The 22,500-nt window shown below is 41.4% G+C and overlaps 1 protein-coding gene across 2 annotated transcripts in view; it reads left to right on the plus strand.

The window, feature by feature from the left end:
• tle2b (TLE family member 2, transcriptional corepressor b) overlaps positions 1 to 22,500 on the plus strand; it is an 89,305-nt gene that overhangs the window by 23,743 nt on the left and 43,062 nt on the right. For both annotated transcript variants that reach the window (XM_080006727.1, XM_080006728.1), the window contains exon 4: positions 11,213 to 11,257. In XM_080006727.1, coding sequence (XP_079862853.1) covers positions 11,213 to 11,257 — 45 coding nt within the window. The remainder of the gene's footprint in view (positions 1 to 11,212; positions 11,258 to 22,500) is intronic.

Raw genomic sequence — 22,500 nt, forward strand, 5'->3', positions numbered from 1 at the left:
GATAGAGATTGTGTGTTTGCATGTGTGTGTGTGTGTGTGTGCTTATTTTCGTGCACGTGCTGGAGTGTGTGTGTGTGTGTGTGTGTGCGTGTGTGCGTGCGTGCGTGCGTGCGTGCGTGCGTGCGTGCGGGCGTGCGGGCGTGCGGGCGTGCGTGTGTGTGTGTGTGTGTGTGTTTTGGATAGAGCAAGAGAAGTAGAGGAGGGAAGGCCGTGTTGGGGATTTGGACTGAAGGAGAAGCCAACAACTAGAAAAAGAGAGAAGGAGAGAGAGAGATGAGAGGGAGGAGAGATGAGCACAGAATTTGAAAAGGATGTGGGTGGATGGAGGGTGGGGGTGGTGGATAAACGCTGCTCCGCCTGGTGCGGTGGAGCTGGGTGGGAAGGGGTTTGTGCGGGGCCAGATGTAGAGGAGGATTGTGTCTGTTTTAAGAGCCTTAAACCTGTCTCAACTGTCTGGAACACTGGAAAAGGTGGAAACCCCCAGTGTCACCCATGTGTGTTTCTACACATGGATCATATATATACACATACGGTGTATATATATATATATATTAGAGTTTCCGTTATCCAGTAATTGCCGGTTTTTGACAGGGAAAATCTTTCTGTCACATGTCATAATGTCCGGTGAAATAATTCCCTTTAAGCACGATTTGAATTACCGCTGGCCGATAAAACGATAACGATGAATATCGCTCCATTTGTTTCCTCGATGTCGAAATAAAATACACTCGATCATTTCGACTCCATAATTTCGACCATATTTATAAATTTTTTTTTTATCCAAATTTTATGTTCCTCACTGTTCCTCATCTGTTATTTATTGTTCACGATCAGAAATTATTTGATTTCTAGTAGTAACATTCCTAATTATTCAATTTATTAGAATTTTTTTTAAATGGCATTAACTGTGGGGACTTATTTTATTTTGAATATTCAATAAAAAATATTATACATCTACACGCATTCATGATTTTATTCTTTATATAGACTGCCTGCCAATTGTTTTTAAGCTCAATAAACACAGATAATATTTGAGATACTGGAATCTCTCACATTTGCTCGGGACACTGAAATCTTCCAGAGATGTGGACTGGCACCAATTTTTTCTAACGAAAACTCTGGTATATATATATTGACCAATAATTTGACAATATTTTGCAGATAAATATTGGTGCTTTCATAAGATATATATATATTGTATATCTATTAAATATATATATATATATATATATATATATATATATATATATATATATATATATGTATGTATATATATATATATGTATGTATATATATATATGTATATATGTGTCTGTATATGTGTATATATATATATATATATATATATTCACAATACATATTTCTGAAATAATCAATATAATATATAATGTGAATATTATGACAATTGATTATAAGCTAGAACAGTCTGTGAAGAGAACAGCATTACTTTACTGTAATGCAGAGCTAAAAGGCTGCCTTAAACATTTAACTACATCACAATCTTGCGATAACAAAAATCCAAGAAGATATTTAGTCCCACTTTATACCATATATACTGATATATACAGTATGTATATACTGTATATATCAACCACAAGATTAAACAGGGCATATTTTGTTCATTTTTACACCAGTTAATATATGGTCTCTGAAGTCCCCAAACATGTTTTTGAAGTTTTTTAGCAGAAAATACCACTCAGATTATGCATTCTAGCCATTCTAAACATACCTCTGAATCCATCGTGGCGCTCTGTTTAAGTAAGAGGAGCCACCCTCCCAAGGCCCCGACTTCTGTAAGCCAATGGGGTTTGAGCTTTATATCAGATTCTGTTGTATTTCTCAGTAAACTTTCACTGATCGGTCACTGATATTTCTGAACAAATTTGAGGCGGTAAATAGACAATCCAGTTGCTGAATCTGAATTTAAAAGAAAGTTCCGACTCTCACCGCAGCGGGGCTCAAGGCATTTTTGTTTCATTCAATTACGGAATTATCGAAAGAAAAAAAATACATCTACGGTTTTGTTTGGAGAAATGCGGAGCGGATTGCGCGCCACAGCCTACAGTACAGTCAACCTACCATGGACACATACACACACACACACACACACACACACACACACACACACACACACACACACACACACACACACACACACACACACACACACACACACACACACAAAGAAACACATAGCAAATAATTATATTTCCCTTGATTGCAGTTTTATCACGGACAGTTGGTACAGTATTAATTCCTCTTTCTTTTAAAAGATTTGTGCTGGTCTCTGCAGCCAACAACAGAGCACTTCCCATGATTAGCTCTTAGCTACGATGATCGCAGCAGGTCGTGCTCCAGCCATGGTGGAGGTACTCAGATGGGGGCGGTTTTAATTTGGGTCAAGAGTCTCAATGCTACATAGTACTGAGACACAAAGCTCGATGTTTTCTGAAATAGACAGCTCACAAAAAACTGACTGGGTTGTCTTTTTCACAATGTGTGCGTGAATAGGCCCATGACAGACCCAAATGTATGTGCAAAAGCACTGAAAAAGTCAGTTTTGTATAATAGGTCCCCTTTAAAACCACAAATTTTAACAGTCAGTGTACTGTCAGTTCTTAAAGTTGATGTGTTGGAAGCAGGAAAAATGGCCAAGCGACTTTGGGCAGGATCTGACCGACTTTGACAAGGGTGTACTGTATATATACGAGGCCTGGCAGGTTGTACTGTGCTGCAATGTGAATGTCTCCTCTGACTGATTTAGTCATCACAGGCAGACAGGACACAATAGAGGAGTCAGAGCCAGCTCACCTCTGATGTCAGCTAGTGCATTCTGCTAATGAATGTTTTAACATCAGGGTGTGTGTGTGTGTGTGTGTGTATGTGTGTGTGTGTTAGCGGGCACATGAAAGAGACAAGCTGACCCAAGGGACACTGATGCTTTTTTTAAGAGTCTACATGCACGGACACAGATGCAGACACGTACACACTCAGGAAATTCCACACGCATACATTCAAGATTCAAGATTCAAGAGGTTTATTCGTCACATACATATACATAAAACGTAATACAGTAAGTCAAATACTTATAGAATAAAGTAAAAATATATGGAATAAAATAAAATACAATAAAATAAAATGAGATAAAATGGAATAGATAGAAGGAATATGCTTATGTATATGGAATAGGCAATTATGTATATACAGATATGTGCATTAAAGTGGCATGTGAATAAAACAACCGGAGCGCCAGCGCAGGCAACCGCAAATGGCGGCGCCACAATCGCCTATCATATGCACACACACACACAAATGTTTTCAAGAACCAGATCCAACACAGACGTAGACACACACTTCAACATACAAACACACACTAAAAAAGACACACATATACACATAGAACATATCCCGTTTAGCTAAATCACCTTGGATTAGACCCACTTCCTAAAGCTTGTTTTAAAGCCTGCCAGAGAGAGAGAGAGAGAGAGTGAGAGAGAGAGAGAGAGAGAGAGAGATAGCGAGAGAGAGAGAGAGAGAGAGAGAGAGAGAGAGAGAGAGAGAGAGAGAGAGAGAGAGAGAGTGAGAGTGAGAGAGAGAGAGCTGTCTTACACTCTTGACACCACGGGGGTAGAAGAAAGGAGGAAGCAAGAGAGAGAGCAAACACTCCCAGAAGAATGGAGAGAGGAGGGGAAGATGACAGTGAGAGAAAAGAAAGACAGCTGGAGAGAGAGAGAGAGAGAGATGGGGAGAGCAGGCTCGTCGAGTGATTTGCAGGAATGCTTTTTATGTGTCTCGTCCTGTTGACAGTGCTGTGTGCGTGTCATTAGGGGGCAGATAGACGTTGTGATACTGCTCGGAGGAGGGGAAGCGTCAGTTAAACGGTTACGCTGGAACCTCCTCCACCTGTCTGATGAGCACACTCCAGAGGAACGAACGTAACCGCAACACGAAGCAACATGCCAATTAGATAACCATAATGGTGTGGTACTTTTCATCATTTCAGCAGACACCTGTGATTAAAGCCATCGGTGAAATAGCAGCTGGGAGAAATGTTCTCCAGATGCGTGCCATTGTGACGCTCCTTCTTAACGAGGCTCAGTCTGGAATTTGCTTTTCCGTGCGCTCAAAACATTTACAAAATGATCGAGAATGGAATTATTTATTTAGAACATTTAGAATGTTGTTGTTGGGGGCCGTGAGTGGTCTTGGACAGGAAGTGGGGACTGCCTTTAGGAATTTTTATCAATTGGAATGGATTATCAAGTGAAGTGGAAACATGCACGTTTGTGTTTGAAATAGGTCAAATCTGCCTTTGGCGGAAGTTTCATTTTGCTCTATTGTTAGAGTTTTAAACACAGCAGACTCTTCAAAGCATTTAATTTGCTGAAACATGCAGACACTGCATGACATCACTCACTTCAACATCGTCTGAATCAAACGTATCTGTTAAGGGAATTTCACGCGGTGCGCACTGCGCTGCGCTCTAAGCTCCATTGGTGTGTGTGCTGCTTGCGCCGCGCAGGCTCGATGCCAAGCAAAGCTCAGGCGCAGCGGTGCCCTTGCGCCCAAAGTTCAACTTGGTTGAACTTTTGCGCAGCGCCACTCAATGTGACGACATCCCGACTGGGCTAATAGAAACAAGAAGTGAAGCAGATAGGAACTCTCTGTGCAATATGGAGCAGAAGCTGATTTTAGCGGTGTCCAAATTCCCAGGATTTATCCTGACCTGGGAAGGAAATCCCTGTCATGGAAACAGGTTTCCTACCAAGCAGCAGACCAGGGGTGTTTCAATGGAGATTAGTGATATATAACCAACGGCCGATAAATATTACCTACAAGATATGACCGTGACTCTTCCCTTTGTCTCTACGTCATTAAAATAAGATATGGTTGTCTGAAGACATTTCATGTGATGATTTGCTGTAACAATATTATAATATAATATATAAATATCATAAATCAATATAATATTACAGATTTATTCATGCAAAATCTGTTCAGAAGAAAAAGGAAAAGAGTTCAGGAGAATTAATATTAATAGTATTGTGCCATCTCTAATCGTAGATAACTATGTAGATATGAGCTGATGTGGCTGTTCTTCCTTCCTACTTTTTTGATGCTTGTACCTATATATCACACACACACATAAAGTATACACAAACCTACCCCCCATGCTGGAGGCTCCATACATATACAATATAAACACACACATACACACACACACTAAAGATTGTACATAAATTGCTGAATGAGAACACGTGAGAGGAAGGGATTATATAAGGTGTAGCGGCTGCGTAGGGAAGGTTTGGATGGTGATGTCTGTGTGTAATAGAAGTGTGTGTGTGTGGGGGGGGGTTTCAGCAAATGGAAGATGACAGAAGAAGACATTCAAAACCGACTAGAGCAGTGGTTCTCAAGTTCAAGTTCAAGAGATTATTTGTCACATACATACACATACGGTCGTACATATATGCAGTGAAATGTCATGACACCCGGTGATTACGCACAATAAGCTCTATAAGCTCGAAAAATACGAAAAATTCTCAAATGTGCGTAATCGACACGCGGTGCTCGTGCAGGCGGCCGCAAGGGGCGGCGCCACAATCGCGATTCTGGCTTCTATAATTATTTAATATAATTAATTGTCTGTGTTGTATTAAATATAAATCTGAATCCTCTTAAATGAAACTTTCAATTGGCGGGTCCTGAATCAGAACTGGGATGCGGCCATATTCGTCCACGGCCCAGTGAAAGCAAAGCATGTCAGTGGTTTAGCCATTGTTTTCCTGATGTAATCATTTGGGTTATTTGCATTTTATCACTGTCCAGATACAAACTCTGCTTTAGAAGCTCTGGAAATTAGTTGCGATTGTTTCAATGCCATTTTATTGAACTGGAGTTTAGCCCTCATCGCTCTTTTTGTTTGCTTTGTGTTTTTGACATGTACAAAATGACTGTTGTCTGTTGCTTGATTCCGTTCGTGAAATGAATTAGAATAATTTGGACTGTGATTTAAATGTCGAAGGACAAATCTAGATCCTGCTGCCAGAGCAGTTGAGAACCACTGGAGTGGCTACAGTCAACAATTATACTGCAGTCCTGACGCAAACCACACTTTAATTATACTGCAGTGTAGAGGGACCACACAGTGCAACTTCTACTTCCTTCTCCTTCCTTGTGGTCACCTGCATGGAGATTGCTGGGACTGTATGAAAATAAAGGTCACATGAATTTAAAAGCTCTTGCGGTGAAAGGGCAAACAGGGGAGAGATGGGAGAGAATTCATTTTTGGCCCACTTTTTTAATCTTCATCACAACTCCCCCTCTGGTTCCTGATACGTTTTCAAATATAATTTACAGAAAACAGCCCAAAAGTAGCTGTTCTTTATGACATTTGGGAGACTGGGTTTTTGGATACATAAGGGCTCTCTTTGTATAAGTAATTGATCTCTGTCTCCACCTCTTCCCAAAGGCAGGAACAATTTCTTGGCCTTGAAATCTCTGCAAATATCACGACTAATCATTTATTCATTCAATATTCAGCTATTTTTTTCAAACAAGCTTTTTTAAATGCCAATGTTTTCTCAAAGTCATAATGAATTTTAGAGAAGCCATGCGCCGTATATTATACTATGCTATTGAATTCTGTTAAAAAGCGTGCTGTCTTAGTGCACCATTTGACTGACACGCAGTGCGAAGCATTTTCTTTGCCGTGACTTGACTTGATGACATAGAAGTCATTTGGCAAAGCCAAGAGCTCTGTCCTTTTCCCCTGCTGTTTGCTTAAGAGACAGTTAAGCCAACCAAAGGGGGAGAAAAAAAACAACCCTCATTTCCTCCTGCACGCCCCCCCTTTGTCGGCGACTGTTGGTTCCATTCACGCGAGGCCCTATTGTAATTAAACACAGTCACTGAACACCTTTTTATTCTGCCTATTAACTCTGAGAAATGCCACAGCTTGATGGCATCAAGGTTCCTTTCCTTTTTTTAATTACAAACACAGCCTCTGTGCCAGTCCGACGCTGGATTTCTTCTTGTTCCAATCCTCCCAGCCCTCTCATATTCTCGCAGCGCACATCGTTTCCTGACTATCAGCTGTAGTGTCTCTAGGACTTTATGTTGTGATGAGCTCTTGCGGAGGTCGGTGTCTAAAGTGAGTTATGTCGTTGCTCACAAGGTCGTTGTGTTCTGTATAGGCAGACTGGAGCTGCTCCGTTTCACTTTCTACTGACAAGAGACACGATGATAAAAGACGGAGAGAGAAAGAGAGGGAGAGACGGAACTGAATGGAACCAAGAAAAGTAGAAACATAGAGACAGAGAGTAATGAGCGAGAGGTGGAGAGGCTGATGAGGGAAATGGAGAGCGAGAATTAATAAGGGGGGCTGGAATTGAGAGTGGAAGCCAATAGGGGAGAGATAGACCGAGAGAGAAAGAAAAGAGACTTCCGCTGAGGTGTGATGATGGAGAGGTGAAGAGAGGGGCTGATAAGAGGTATAGAGAGAGGCAGAGAGAGGAAGATGGAACAGAGAACTGTCACACACAAGTGGAAAAGCACAGAGACAGACAGACTCACATGACGTGTTACATTATGTGCACATGTGAGAATTTTCACATGTTAAAAATATACGGTGTGCCTGAATGTGTGTGTCAATAACAAGTACTCAGGAATAGAATTACATATTAATGGAATTACTTTCCTAGAATTCCAGAATTCTGGGAAAGTAAGTCATTTTAATTTGTTCACGAGGAGGACAGGCTTGTGAGGCTTTTCCACCTCAGGAACCTTTTCAGGAACCCAGAACGTCGTTCCTGGAGCTTAGTCCAAAGAAAATCTCCACTTGGATAGTTTCCGAGCCCTTAAAAGTCCTTGCAAGCAAGGTAGTACTTTTTGGGGGGGACGGGAACCATGAGGGCAGAGTTTGTTTTGAGGTACTGAAAGCTGATTGGTCAAACACAAACGACACGATGATCGTCACAAGCACACCAACCATCATTTTTAAATACCGGTAAGCTTGTTACTTTTGTTGCATGCTGAAATTCATTTTGGTCACCTCAGTCTGATTTGCATAATCTCCACAGTTTCCAGGTGCAGTGGAAAAGCAACCAAGAACTCTTGAACTCCTGAGGGACCGCTAAGGTTCCCATTTAAAAAGGTTCTGAGTCTGAAGGGTTCCTCTCGAAAGCTGCGTTTCCGCCGCAGGAACTTTCCCCGGAAACTAGGAACCTTTGGAAGAAATCAGTGCGTTTCCGCTGCAGAGACCAGAGTATAAATTTAGTTCCGGGAACAAAGTCCCAGAAACCGAAAGGTCCCTGCACGGAGGGTAGTACTTTTCAAAAGTCCAGGCACTTTGGGGGTGGGGTTTGCAGCGCTGAACATTTCTGATTGGTGGAGTACTTGCAGCATTTTATTTCAGACACCATTTTAAAAAATCTGCAGCCGCTAACTAACTGATGTAAAGTTTGTTTTTTTGTTCTAAAATGTTCAATCTGTACAAAAAAATGGAAAAAGACGTTTTTGATCATAAAAAACTGAAAATGAAAAAACGACCAAGTGTACATATGTATATATGAACACTCTAACTGATGTGTGGTGTGTATAATGTAGCGAGTAGACCCAGGTTCGATTCCACTTGTGTGAACTCATGCTTTTCGGTATGTTTTAAACTTGATAATAAAATCTTGATTGGGAGAGTGAATATTTTTTTGACAGTAAATACAAGGAGTGAAGAATAAAATGAATGAAGAAAGACAACCAAAGAGATGTTCCACTATCACTTTGGTTTTCTAATGGGGACATCTACTCCAGTCCAGTTAGACACGTAACTTATTGATGACTCAGAAAAGAAAGTTGCTTTGCCATTATGATCTGCCACTGTGATTTGCAAATTCATTTGTGAAAGGAAAAAAAACAACATGGTGACCTTGAATGACCCCGTTTGGATCCCGTATATTCTTTGTTATACTTGGCTTCGATTAATTTTAGTTTGAAGCAGAATTTTCACCACGAGAGACAAGGTCAAGGGCTTAAACTGAAATTCAAGATCAGACAATAGAGATATTGATAAATGGTCTGTCTGTACGTTGGTTTGTGCCTTTGTGTTGACTTTTTGTGTGTATACAGTATGTAATTCTACGGACATTGTATGGCTGGTCTTATCTTTTGTGAAGGGTTTTGTGTATTTGTATGTCTGGAAACACATTTTCTGGTTGCAGGTGTTTACTTGGGGGCTGGGTATAAATATAGAAAAAATAGAGACGCAGCACCACAGAAGAAGAGACAGATTAAATAAAAAGCGAGATAGCAGAGTAGAAAAACAGTTTGAAAATGAAAGGAAAAGAGACTAAGGAAAGATTATAGAAAAGCAGCTAAAAAGAGAAAGAAGAGAGGGACCGAGATGAGGGAGAAGAAGAGCAACGGAAATGGGAACTGGAATGTGAAAGGACGGAAGGCAAAATGAGAGTCAGTGAAAGCGAGCGAAAGAGAGCGGTAGTGTGGTTACAGGACAGGAAAAGAGAGAGGAAGGGTAATGGGGAAGAGTAGATGGTGAGAGCAGTGGTGATGGTGAGAAAAGGAAAGAAAAAGTGTCACCAGAGGAGAGAGTGATAGAAGGTAACAAGGTAGACAGAACAGTTGCCAAGGGAGTGAGATAATGAGATAGAGTGATGAGGGAGAAAATAGAAGGAGAGGGTGTTGAGGATGACAGTGGAGGGGGGGCAGACCGGATGGATGAGAGAGAGAGAGAGGTAGAGAGAGAGCGGGGGGGAGAGGGAGAGAGAGGGAAGTTATGGATGTGACAATGAATGAATGAATGGATGAATAGATAAATGGAATGGTGGATACATATATGGATGGATAGCTAGATGGTTGGATGGATGGATAGATGGAGAGAGATGGATGGGCTGGTGAGAGCTAATGACTTTAAAAGGAATAAGATTGTGCAGGGGAGGAGGACAGGAGATACAGGACGAAATGGAGAGGGACAGAAGGGGAGGAAAGAGACAGAGAGCACACACAGATATACTGGGAGATGGAAGGTTGTGTTTAGTAAGCGCTCAAACAAGTGTCTGCAGACTTGTGATAAATTACACGTGCACACACACACACACACACAGATACACAGCAGAGAGCACAATGAGTTTATCACACACACACACACACACACACACACACACACACACACACACACACACACACACACACACACACACACACACACACACACACACACACACAGGATCATATAGACACAAGCAAAAATGCATGAGGAACGCCCATTGCCTTTAGCATGCACTGCATTAGGGAGAGACAAACACATACACACACATGCAGGAGCACAAAGAGTTTATCAAGGACACGTAACAAAGTGTGAATGGGTTGTCATACGCACACACACACACACACACACACACACACATACACATGCATAATTCACAATGTGGTTGGCGAGCACAATAAGGAATGTATAAATCTGCAGACACACACACATAAACACAAACACATAAGAATGCATAATGTGTTGAGTAAGTGTCCACCCAGTCATGCTCATTTTGACTTATGCAGACACGCACACATGTACACACACACACACACTCCTTAGTGGGACCACGCACTAAATCATGCTAATTCAGCTGCTTGCTTATGGATGCCCCTGGATCCATCTGGGCTTTCTCTTTCTCTCCCTCACTAGTTCTCGCTCACTCTCTCTCTCATACACACACACACACACACACACACACACACACACACACACACACACACACACACACACACTTAGCAAGAAACAGAGGCAGGAAAACAACACTAGGCAGGTACACACATTAACATTGTCATTTGGAAGGTGTACATAGGCACTCTCTCACTCGTGCACGCACACACACTCACACATGCTGGGAGAGCGATCATGCACCCTCACCCATGCTGGGACATAAAGACCTCATTATCAACACACACAAATGATCATTATACACTCACACACACAACCACTCTCTCCATCCTCCCTCTTTCACATTCTCTCTGCATCTCTCATTCTTCCTCTCATTCATTCTCTCTCTCTCTCTCTCGCTCCATCCCGCAGATGTGGAAAACATACCGTGTATACAGTGAGAACCATGTGTCTGCAGACTGACAGATGTGAAATACTGCAAATCAAAGCGCTAGTGTGTCATCCGTGCAAAAGTCTAAAGCCACTGTGTGTGTCTTGTCTCCGCAGTACTACGAGATGTCTTACGGGCTCAACATCGAGATGCACAAACAGGTAAGATCTGTGCTTCCTTTGTGGTGTATTGAAAAATGTATGCAAGTATAAATATTTTTTATTTAATTTAAGTCCTCGGGTCGTGAATGTGTGTATCCTGTATTTAACAGACGGACAGATCGACAGATTTGTATAAGGACCAACAAATAGAAGGACTGGCAGACACAGACAGACAGTAAGCAGAAGGATAGACAGACAGACTGTACAGTAGGGAAGCAACGGTACACGGTATGTTATCGAACCGTCCGGTACTGCCCCCTACGTTCCATTACGCACAGGTTAACCGTGGTATTACGGTATCACGGTACAAGTCCACTGGACACGTTGGCAGTGTACGGGCGCGACGTGTTTCTGCTTCCTATTGAATCCACTGTTCCAGCTCCACCGGCCATGTCAGGCGCGTGGGGTCCGCCCAGAGCCGCGCAGTATTTCTATATGGCGCGAGAGGTCTTATTTTTTTCAACTCTGCGTGGCTATGCAGCCTTTTCAATAGCAACATGAGATAAAACTACATTGAATGTTTTTGTAAAGGGTTTTCGTAAAGACTCGCACCACGTAGTTCATGAACAATACAATTCTTTTGAACGGCTTTTTTGTGGAATGAAGGGAGCAGGGTCTCGCTGGGTGATGAGCCGTCATTTTTTTGGTCAAGTTTTACAGTTTTATGTTGTGTTGTTTGTGTAAGTCGCCGTCTCCTGCCCCCAGAAAATGTTTCCCCCTCCATGTAAGAGATAGCCTATGCTCCTCCCTTGCCGGGAGGTGCCCTGGCTGAAAAGGAGCGCACCCCTGGTCTGACTGTGAGCTTTTATTTCAATACGTTATTTTACTATTATTATTTATGTGTGAAAATACTGTGTATACCTGTTCTACACAAAAATAACTAACTACAGTACTGGTTTTATTTATTTTTTATTGTGAAACATTTTTAAAATATGATATACATAAATGAATAAACAAATAAATAAAAAAACAAACAAACAAATAAATAGATAGATAGATAGATAAATAAATAAATATTAACGAAAATTTATGTTTTAATTTTCCACTATCCTGGACACCTCCCCTCCAATCAGATGAACTTATGCAAATAATAACAACCCACCAAGGAACTTTAACCCTCATCTCCCCCTTCCAGCAGCCATACACACAGAGCAGTACACTAGTTATTTGTGGCAGACTACTATAAAAATGTTTTACACCTTTTAACACAAAAAACCCCCCCAAAAATTCTTAAATATAAATTTACTGAAACTGTACCGTTACCGTGGCCCTAAAACCGTGATACATATGGAACCATGAGCCCACTGTACCATTGCATCCCTACTGTACAGACAGAGTGACTGTACAGACAGACAGGAGGGCAGACAGATGTACAGACAGACAAAAGGATAGACAGACAGAAGAACAGACAGTGTCAAGAGTTCCATTCCACGCTGTTGTGGTTCATTATCCACCTGAGTGGTGTCTTCCCTCAAGGTGACTGCCCGTACCTTCAGCTCTGTCTTTCTCTGTCTACCTCCCTGTCTCTATCTCTCTCTCCTTGACACATTTTTTTATATTTATATATAAAATATATATATTTTTTATGTATAGATGATATAAGTCTGGTACTCATTCACAATTCCTTCCACAATAGATTCTCTCTATTTCCCCCTCTCTTTCCCCCTCTCTTCTATCTCCCTGCCTGCCTGCTTGCCTGTCTGTCTGTCTGTCTGTCTGTCTGTCTGTCTGTCTGTCTCTCTGTCTGTCTATCGAGAAATGTATATACATATGATCCTAAGCATATTTCAGGAACATTAATGTCCCTATACATAAACATTAATATTTGTTTCTAGTCTTTCCAGTCATAAATATTAAGACAGGTTTATCGTCAATCTACTTCCAATCAATCCATCAAGCCCAGACTCAGCACTGAAAACACAGCTGGCCTCAGTTCAGCCAATTCAACAACCACAAAACTGATCAATAAAAGTGATTGATAGACGGATGGCCGTAATGATTCCTTGACCCAGCGGAGTAGACAGAACTATCGACAGAGCAATAATCCTCGAAACCGGAAAAGAGAGAGCAAGGGTGAGGGAGACTTGGGGCACAATAGAGGAAGAGAATAGAGCGTGGGAGAATGACGAGAAGAGAGGAAGAGAGCGGAGCAAGAAAAAAAAGGAGAAATAAACAGGTGCCAAGAGGGATGAGGGCGGCGAACAGGTAGAAAAATATGGAGGGAGAGAGCAGGCGGACAAAGGGAGGTAGAGAGACGGAGAGGGAGACAAAGAGAACGGCGGGAACAAACAGAACGAGAGAGAGCGAGAGAGAAAGTGACAGAGACGGAGTGAGATGAAGAGGAGAGGCTTTTGGCCGGCAGCCAGAACTGTTCTATCAGCGCTTGTCGTCTACGCAGAGAAATGGACCCAGTTTCTGGCTGCACCGCTGAGAGGGGCAGAGAGAGAGAGAGAGAGAGAGAGGAAAAAATACTTGTTTCTGGGTTTGTTTTATGTGATGTAATACTGTTCCCTTGTAAATATTTAGTTGAACGGTCTGATTCTGCTTCTGACTGTGTGGGTGTACATGTGTACGCGTGTGTAATGTGAATCAATTCAGGCCCTTCATAACAGTGTTATAGTTTGATCATTTCTTTGTGAAAATTGTTTTATTTTTATATATATATTTTTACAATTTAGAAATACAAATGAATATTTCTCAACATAAACATAGCATTTTATATATATATATATATATATATATATATATATATATATATATATATATATATATATATATATATATATAATTTTGTCAGGAACAATGCAAAAAACATTGTAACAGGTTACAAAAACATAAAACAGATGTGTTGCATATAGGATTTCTAGCCGTGGCTAATTTGCGACCCCTGTTCCTGGTTAGGCTTTTCTACTTAAAAAATGGTAATTAAACATCATCATTACCATAAATATGTAAGTTAAAATAAGCACATAATAAGTAGTGACATTCTTTACATGATCGTGCAATAATTACATCACATTACATCAGTGATCAATGATCGCAGGTTGCTTTTGCTTTTGTTTCAGCCATTGTTTCACCCTGTCATTAAACATTTTCGGATCAATTTGTGTTTCTATTTCCGTTGGTAGTGCATTCCAAAAATGTGTCCCTTTTACTGAAAAAGATGACTGACCATGTGGCTTTGCGCTGTGCCACCCTGCAGTTGTTATTTGCTGATCCCCTAGTGGTGATTCTATTGGTGTTTGTTTTTGTCACATATGGATAAAATACAGCTGGGGCGAGATTGTTTGCACATTTAAAAATCTATTTAATAGAAGAGAACTTGATAAAGCTGTCATAACTGAGCAACTTGTACTTTTTCAGAATTATACACTGGTGTCATTTCATTTGTTTTTGATCCATTATTTTCAGTGCTTGTTTGTATAGTGATGTAATGGGTTTGACAGTTGACTGTGAAGCCTGGCTCAATACAGTAACACAATAGGATAGGTGTGAAAATATCATGGCATGCACGAACAGTTGAGCTGCCTGGAGAGGTATATAATGTCTTATCATTCTAAAACAGTTCAGATTTGTCTTTACGGTCTTGCATAGCTATATATTGCTATGTGCACCGTGGCAATGCTGCCTTACAGCAAGAAGGTCCTTGGTTCGATTCCCGCCTGGGGCGCTGTTGGCACCGTGCTCCGGCAGGTTATCTCCCAATTAGATTGTCCTCCCTGTGCTGTGTAACATCGGTAAGGACCCCCACCAAAAACATGAGAGAAAGTGACAGAGAAAACAACTGACACACAGAGAGTTTGACCGAAAGGGAGGAAAGAGTGAGAGAAGAGACAACAAAAGTGTCGATTACAACTGCAAAATAGAGTTTTGCTGAGAGAAGAGCGTGTAATGAAAAAATAAGAGGGAGTGTGACAAAAAAACAAGCAAATTGGTCACACAAAGAGAGAGAAAGGGGGAGGGAGGAAGCGAGAGGGGGATGGAGAGAACCAATAGATAAATAGCACTGAGGAAAGAGAACAGGGTAAACAGGAGCTCAGAATCTTCAGGAGAGAGAGTGAGTGAGTGCAAGAGAGGGGGAGAGAGAGAGAGAGAGAGAGAGCACAGAAGACGAGAGGAGATGAAGAGCCAAGAAAGGGGAGCGATGTAGGGTAAAGGAGATAAGGAGAGAGGGAGGGGGAGAGAGAGATGGGGCGAGCGAGGGCCTTTGAACTGCAGTGAGAAATAATGAATCATGAATAGATTTAACAGTATCTGCTCTTATTTCCTCTCCTCCTCCACTCCTCCCCATATCCTGCCATTCTGACTTCTTATTATCTCGCTCTCTCCTTCCCTCTCTCTCTCTCTCTCTCTCTATCAATCCCCCCCCCCCATCTCTCTGTCTTCCTCCCTTCATTTCGGTCATTATCAACAGCAGGGCCATCTTATGTCTCGGCATTAATTGAGCCATAACAGTCATCTAGGCCTCCATCTCTCCCCCTCTCCCCTCTCTCTTTTCCTCTCTCTATCCCCTTCTCTGTTTCTCTCTCTCTCTCTCTCTCTCTCTCTCTCTCTCTTCTCTGAATTTGTCCTGTTATCTCTATATCTCTTCATTAGCCCTCCTTGTCTCTCACTCTCACTTTTTGCTTTCCTCGGCTATCTTGATCTCCCTTTCCCTTTTCTTCCTTCCCTCTATCCCTTTCTCACTCTCTATCCCTCTCCATCCCTCGTTGGGGCTGATTGTATCAGAAATATATAGAGGCTCAGAGAAGATAACATCAGCCCTTTTATATTGATGGTGCAGCGATCTCACACACACACACACATACACACACACACACACACACACACACACACACACACACACACACACACACACACCCACACACACACACACATAGTAGCAAATGGTAAATGTTATATTTGCCATTCTATATGCCAAGTATAATTTGCTGAAAAAGTGATAAAATTAAAGATGTATATTGTAATTTAAGATTTATGTGTGTGTGCTGCATTAATATTTTTGCACAGTGTTTAATTCACTGAAATCGCTAATGAGTATCCTTAGGGGCCTAAAATGGTACAAATCTTATATCTTGTACATTATAGTAAAAAGTGATCCTGTACTGTATGTCTTCATCATGTCATTGTTCACAGCTCATTTTAGTTCTGAGGGTCTATTGTTTATTTTGCCGTCACAGTAATAGTAGTTTTACTTGCTGAACAAAATTTAAGTAAAATCCAGACTACAAGTTTTCAAGAGTGAATTAAAAAATGACTGTTAGTTTTACCTCCTCAAAAATGTGGTTGCCTTTAGTCTTCAGTCCAGCCTTTGTAAAGACCAAACATGCCACATTTTTTTTTTCTGTCTCATTACTGACATTTTGAGGCATGACCTGCCTCCACAACCTCCTGGGCACCAACCCCCGCTTTTTGCTCTTTCAAGGCATTTGGTCAAACATAACAGAAAAAAAGACACCTTGTTATAGCAACTCAGTAGTGGCATAATTGTAGCAGCTGTTACATTAATGCAGATGGAACATGGATTGAGATGGAGTTTTCCTTTTCTCAGTCATAAACAGTTTTTTTGTGAATAACTCCCATAGAGGTTGTCCAATCGCTCAGTTTATTTGGGAGGTGCTCTGATTTGAGTCTGAAATGACTGCTGCAGCCACCATGTCCTTTAAGTAACTGACTGTTCTATTTATAAAGTTGTATTTATTTGTTTTATTTATAAAGTGTTGCATGCGGTTTACGACCCTCCATATAAATGAATGAGGCTTCTGGTGTGTTGTTGTTGTCATCTGTTGGATTTCAGTGTAAAGGCGGGTTAAGTTTCTCACTAGTAAATGGGAACCAACATCGGTTTTAAAATAGCTAACCGATATCCTTAAAAGTCTTAGCAGAGCGCGGGGCGAAGTGCAGCGCTGTGTTTACAGCTCTCAGGATGTTGGAAGACGCGGTGGAAGGAGGCCAGGATGCCGGCCAGCCGCTCGGCCAGCTTCCCCTGCAGACTCCCGGGGACAGCTGAAGCAGCTGGCTGCGCTTTCTTCCTGCCTCCCCTTCCTCTCATTTCACCACCACATATCGGATGCTTTGGGGGGTGTGTGTGTGTGTGTGTGTTTGTGTGTGTGTGCACGCGTGCGTCTGCGTGTGTGTGTGTGTGTGTGTGTGTGTGTGTGTGTGTGTGTGTGTGTGTGTGTGTGTGTGTGTGTGTGTGTGATGGAATATAAGGAGAAGGGAAGGCATGGAGGAACGGGAAAATTTGAGACAAATCATCTTTGGTTTTGCTTTTCATGTGATTGTTCACATTGAGTGCAGATTATATTGTAAAATTGCTATGGCTTCATTTAATTCAAAATTGGGTAATAAAGAGCAAACTAAAGGAGTTTTTGAGCCCAACTGTATTTGGAAGGGGGGAGTGGGAATGGAGTGAAGGGAGGGTAGAGAAAAAGAGAGAAAGGAAATGAGCATTAAAGAGAGACAGGGGGAGGGAAGAAAAGAGAGATTACGTGTGTTAGAGGTGAGCGAATGTTTATGTGTTGAATTAAAAGTGTAAGGAGCTTCTCCCCGTACCTAATTACAGTGAGCTGTGTGTGTGTGTGTGTGTGTGTGTGTGTGTGTGTGTGTGTGTGTGTGTGTGTGTGTGTGTGTGTGTGTGTGTGTGTGTGTGTGTGTGTGTGTTTGAATCTCTGGCTGTAGTTATGACCTGAATCCCTATCTCATTTGTGAGAGGGAGAGAAGGGTAGGAGGAGAGATGTGTCTTCATTTTCAACTTAGCCATTTAGTACGATCTGCTATCTCTCTTTTTTTCTCTTTCTCTTTCTCCCCCGCTATGTCTCTCTTTCTCCTTCTGTCCTTTTTGTTCTTGATCCCACTCTTCCCACCTGCCTGCCTGGTGTGTTTCCCTCTGTCTTTCCCGCTATCCACCCCATCAGCCAGTCAGATAATAAATCCGTCAGCAAATCAGTCAGTTAGACAGACACCTACTCAGTCAGTCCGTAAATCAGTAAATCAGTCAGTAATCCAGGTTTGGGTTTAGGGTTTTTTGATCAGGTTCATTTAAAAGACTAGATTAGAAGAGGGCTTGATATGTGGGTCAGGTAAAACATGCTTTTAAGGGGTCAAATGGCGGTGTGTGTGTGTGTGTGTGTGTGTGTGTGTGTGTGTGTGCGCGCGTGCGTGCGCGCGTGCGTGCCTGTGTGTGGTGTGTAGGTATGTGATTATGTGTGTGTGAGTGTGCATACATGTGTAACGGAGATCATTTGTGAATAATGAGCGAGAGAGAGTGCCAGTGATGTAACCCTTTGAGAGAAAGACAGAGAGAGAGAGAGAGAGAGAGAGAGAGAGAGAATGGTGAAGAAAGTGAAAAAGAGAGATAAGAGGAGAAAAAGGGAAAACGAGTGATTAAATTCCAACAGAGTTAGCATTTTAGCATAATGGCATTGTCACTCCAGCAGAACCGCTCTGCATAGCTACACAAGCCCTTGTGTGCTTGTGTGTGTGTTTCCAGGCATGGAGTTGTGACTGTTCAATTATCCACAAGTACTTTTACACGTATGAGTGTGTAGCTGACATATATTTACCATACAGTAGTTCCTGAATGCATGGTTCTTTTTTTGTTGAAAGTGTGTGGGGCCCATAACACAATATGTATGTGTGTGTGTGTGTGTGTGTGTGTGTGTGTGTGTGTGTGTGTGCGTGCGTGCGTGCGTGCGTGTGTGTGTGTGTCAGTTCATCCACAGTGCAGAACGCTGTCCAATGAATCCCCGACACAAATTAAATCAGATGGTTATTTATAGGGCCTGAGCGATTTGGATTTTTTTCTCCCAATAGCGATTTTAAGGGGCAAAAAATAGACAGATATTATCTGCCGATATTGTTTTTATAGCTTTCCTGCTTGTGGAAGAAAATAAATGGTTTGAGGAAAACATTGCTTCATTGAAAAAAAGAAACATGAATGTGTAAGAATAAAAAATGTGTAAGAATGTAATTTTTGATAACAAAATATATATTTTCAATAATAACTTAACTCAAATATAATCAGTTTGAACTGTTTAAATAATTAATCTAATAACAGTAACACAAATTCTTATTATCATAAAAAAAGCACTGGCACTCTGTCTAGTGTCCTACGGCATAATACACCCACATTCATTTTTAAATCTAAAACGAAAATAGCATTTTTTTTAAAAAATCTTTTTTTAAATCCCTCATCTTACAGTTTTTCCTCAATTGCTTAGATGCATTTCCTGAAACTCTAACCTCATTCTCAAAACTGAGTGCAATTCCCAAAAGAATAAAATAATTTCTCATAATACTACTGTATATCACCCGTGCAAAAGAACCTATAACACTCAAAATGTTAGCCACATGTGTCAAAACACACAAAGTCAGTCAATCTCTACAACAATGTCACCAACTGTATAGCACCTTCTGATTATTGCGGGAATCTACTCAAAATTCTAATATCTGCATAAAAACTGGATAGATGGTGTACATAATGCTACTGTCAATGTAAAAGATTTACTGGACACACAAATATGAGAAAAAACATGTTTATTACAGTATAGTACATTCGATATATTACGGTCTCATTGGGCATCCAGTCTTTCCTCCCTGTTAGGCACTGCATCAACATCAGATCTGGTGTCTTGCCTTTCAAGGCACAGAGGGAAAAACCTTCGGTCATGTCACAGCCACTCTCGGCAGCCCACGACTGTGATGACCTCACAACCAACATTCATTGCATCCAGTAAGGATAACTGGTTATGGGGCTGGCAATCATACACCTTCCACCTCCATGCTGAAAATAACTCTTCAGTTGGAATGTGGAAGGGTGAACAGGGTGGAAGGAACTCCATCAGCATTTGTTGGCGGGCAGCAAACCATACCCTGACAAGAAGGGAGTGGTAAAAACTGACATCGTCCCAAATCACCACATTATTTGGTAAGTCAGGCCTACCACTCCTCTTTCATTCTCAGGGATGAGCTCATTGTAAAGGACTCCCAAGAAATCAACACAGGCTGTGTTGTCGAGTCCAATGGTGGGAAGTTGGTGGATTACACCATTGTTGGAGATCGCAGCACACATTGTTATGTTATCCCCACACTGGCCTGGCACAGCCACTGTGGTTGGATGACCTATGATATTCCTGCCAAGTCGGCAAACTTTGTTCAGGTAGAATCCTGCCTTGTCCACATGCACAAAATGTGTCATTTGCATTCAGCTCCATCACCCTCTACAAAATATAGAACAACACAGTAGTTCACATCAAAGCCAAATAGTATGGGACACCATGGAAAACAACACAATGTACTGTAACAGCACACATACTGTATAACACACATTTTGTTACATGGTCTGAAAGTAAACTCATACATATTGAAAAGACGCACATACTGCAATTGACATGACTGTCATGTCATGGTGTCATTGACGCCAATTACTATCTGGCCTTACCTGTACATTTCGGTATCGTACTGTGGCTCATCACCCTCTCACTATTCCTTTCAAATAGAAACCTGTATGGTTCTTTTATTGACATCTCATTCCTCTTCAGCACTGTCTATCGTGGAGAGACTCACAGAGCCCATGTTCTGTAGGACACCATCATCTTGTATAACAGCACTGTGACTCTCTTGAAGCCTGATAGCATTCTTTGCTCTTACCATGTTGACTATTGCCATCTCCTGTTCAGGTGTGAATACTCGGCCTCTTCCACTAGAGTGGGGCAGTGATAGAATTCTGCAGTACAGTGAAAAATGTTACAGCATGCTATGACCAAGTCTACAGGGATACAGTTCTGCAATATGCAGTAGTGTGTATGTGACCTGTTGTATACTGTAGTACCTAAACATACTTAGGCTGTGGTTCACTACGTGGTCTACAATAGTGGCCTGGATCTAATTTGAAATATTCACATTCCTATTCCTTCCCCTGCCTCCCTGTCCTCTGTGTGCCCCTCTCCCCCCTGCCATACCACCACACATTCGTACATCTGTTGTAAGTACAGTACACAATGACAGTTGCGTTTAGTGTTTTACATTTTGTGTGAACACAATGAGAATGGAAATAGTGCAGTGTCCAATTGCATTAATTGTGTGGGGTTTTGAGGCACTCCTTAGAGAATGAGGTTGCACATTTGATAATTGTGTCTAAGCGATTGTATAGAAGTTTAATTTGTTACCGTTGTGTTTTTGTCTGTCTTTTAAAAACAATTTCAGGACAGATCCAGCAGGGGTGGGGCAGATCGGGTAGTGACAGGGCCTGTCGCTTTAAGACATTGCATTGTGTGTAATGTAGGAGCTCTGTTGTCACATGTTCAGAGGAGGGTGATGGAGAGCCCATACACTTGTTGTGCGATATTATTTTATCCTAAAAGTTAGAAGGTGGCTGTCCAAAGAGTACTGCCTCACAGTGTCTATGTGGAAGGAAATCACTCATTGTTTGAAGTTCTCGACAACAAGGTTCCATTCAAACTGACTAAACACTGCATGTGAAAGCCCTCAGAGATATTTCACAACTTTATAAACTTTTGGGACTAAAATAAAATGTTAAACCTGTTGCTCTTGAGCTGCAAGTGAACTCCATGTGTGAGGACACAAACACGGAATATGTTTTTGACTGACTTGGGGGGAATGTCAAAATTGTAACTTTAGGGTCAAAACCCCAGCAGGACTATCCCTGATGTCCACTAGCGTACTATCGACACTGACAATCCTTTAATGGTTATTTAATATTCTCCAAGATTAAATTTCATCTTCTCTAAAATTAAATGTCCACAGATGAATATCGACTTCATTCAAGATTAAGTTAAGGAATGGAAAGTTGTAAGAACATTTGGAACTGTACTTGCTTCTCCTTATAGCTTCTAAATCTGTTCATGCATGGTATAACCATTGGTAGTACATAACCTTTATTTGTAAAATTTCAACCGATGCCGATAGTTCTTTTGAAGCCAAATATTGGCCGATATTATCAGCCTTCTGATATATCGGTAGGGCCCCGTGTGTGTGCGTCTGTGTGTGTGTTGTCCTCATATCTGTGTGTTTGCACATACACATACACTTGAGTTTACTGGCTGCATACACGGGTCTGAAGCCGTATGCAGTCTGTCAGTGCAAGCTGGTGAGCTGGCACAGTGTGGATGTGACTAAGTGCTCAGTGCATTATGTAGCCACAGAGATGGAGGGAGAGATGGAGAGATGGAGGGAAGAGATATGGAGTGAGATATCTAGTTCTAAAAAAGAATATAGAGGAC

This window comes from Zeus faber, assembly GCF_960531495.2.
Source record: "Zeus faber genome assembly, chromosome: 1".
Lineage (NCBI taxonomy): Eukaryota > Metazoa > Chordata > Actinopteri > Zeiformes > Zeidae > Zeus > Zeus faber.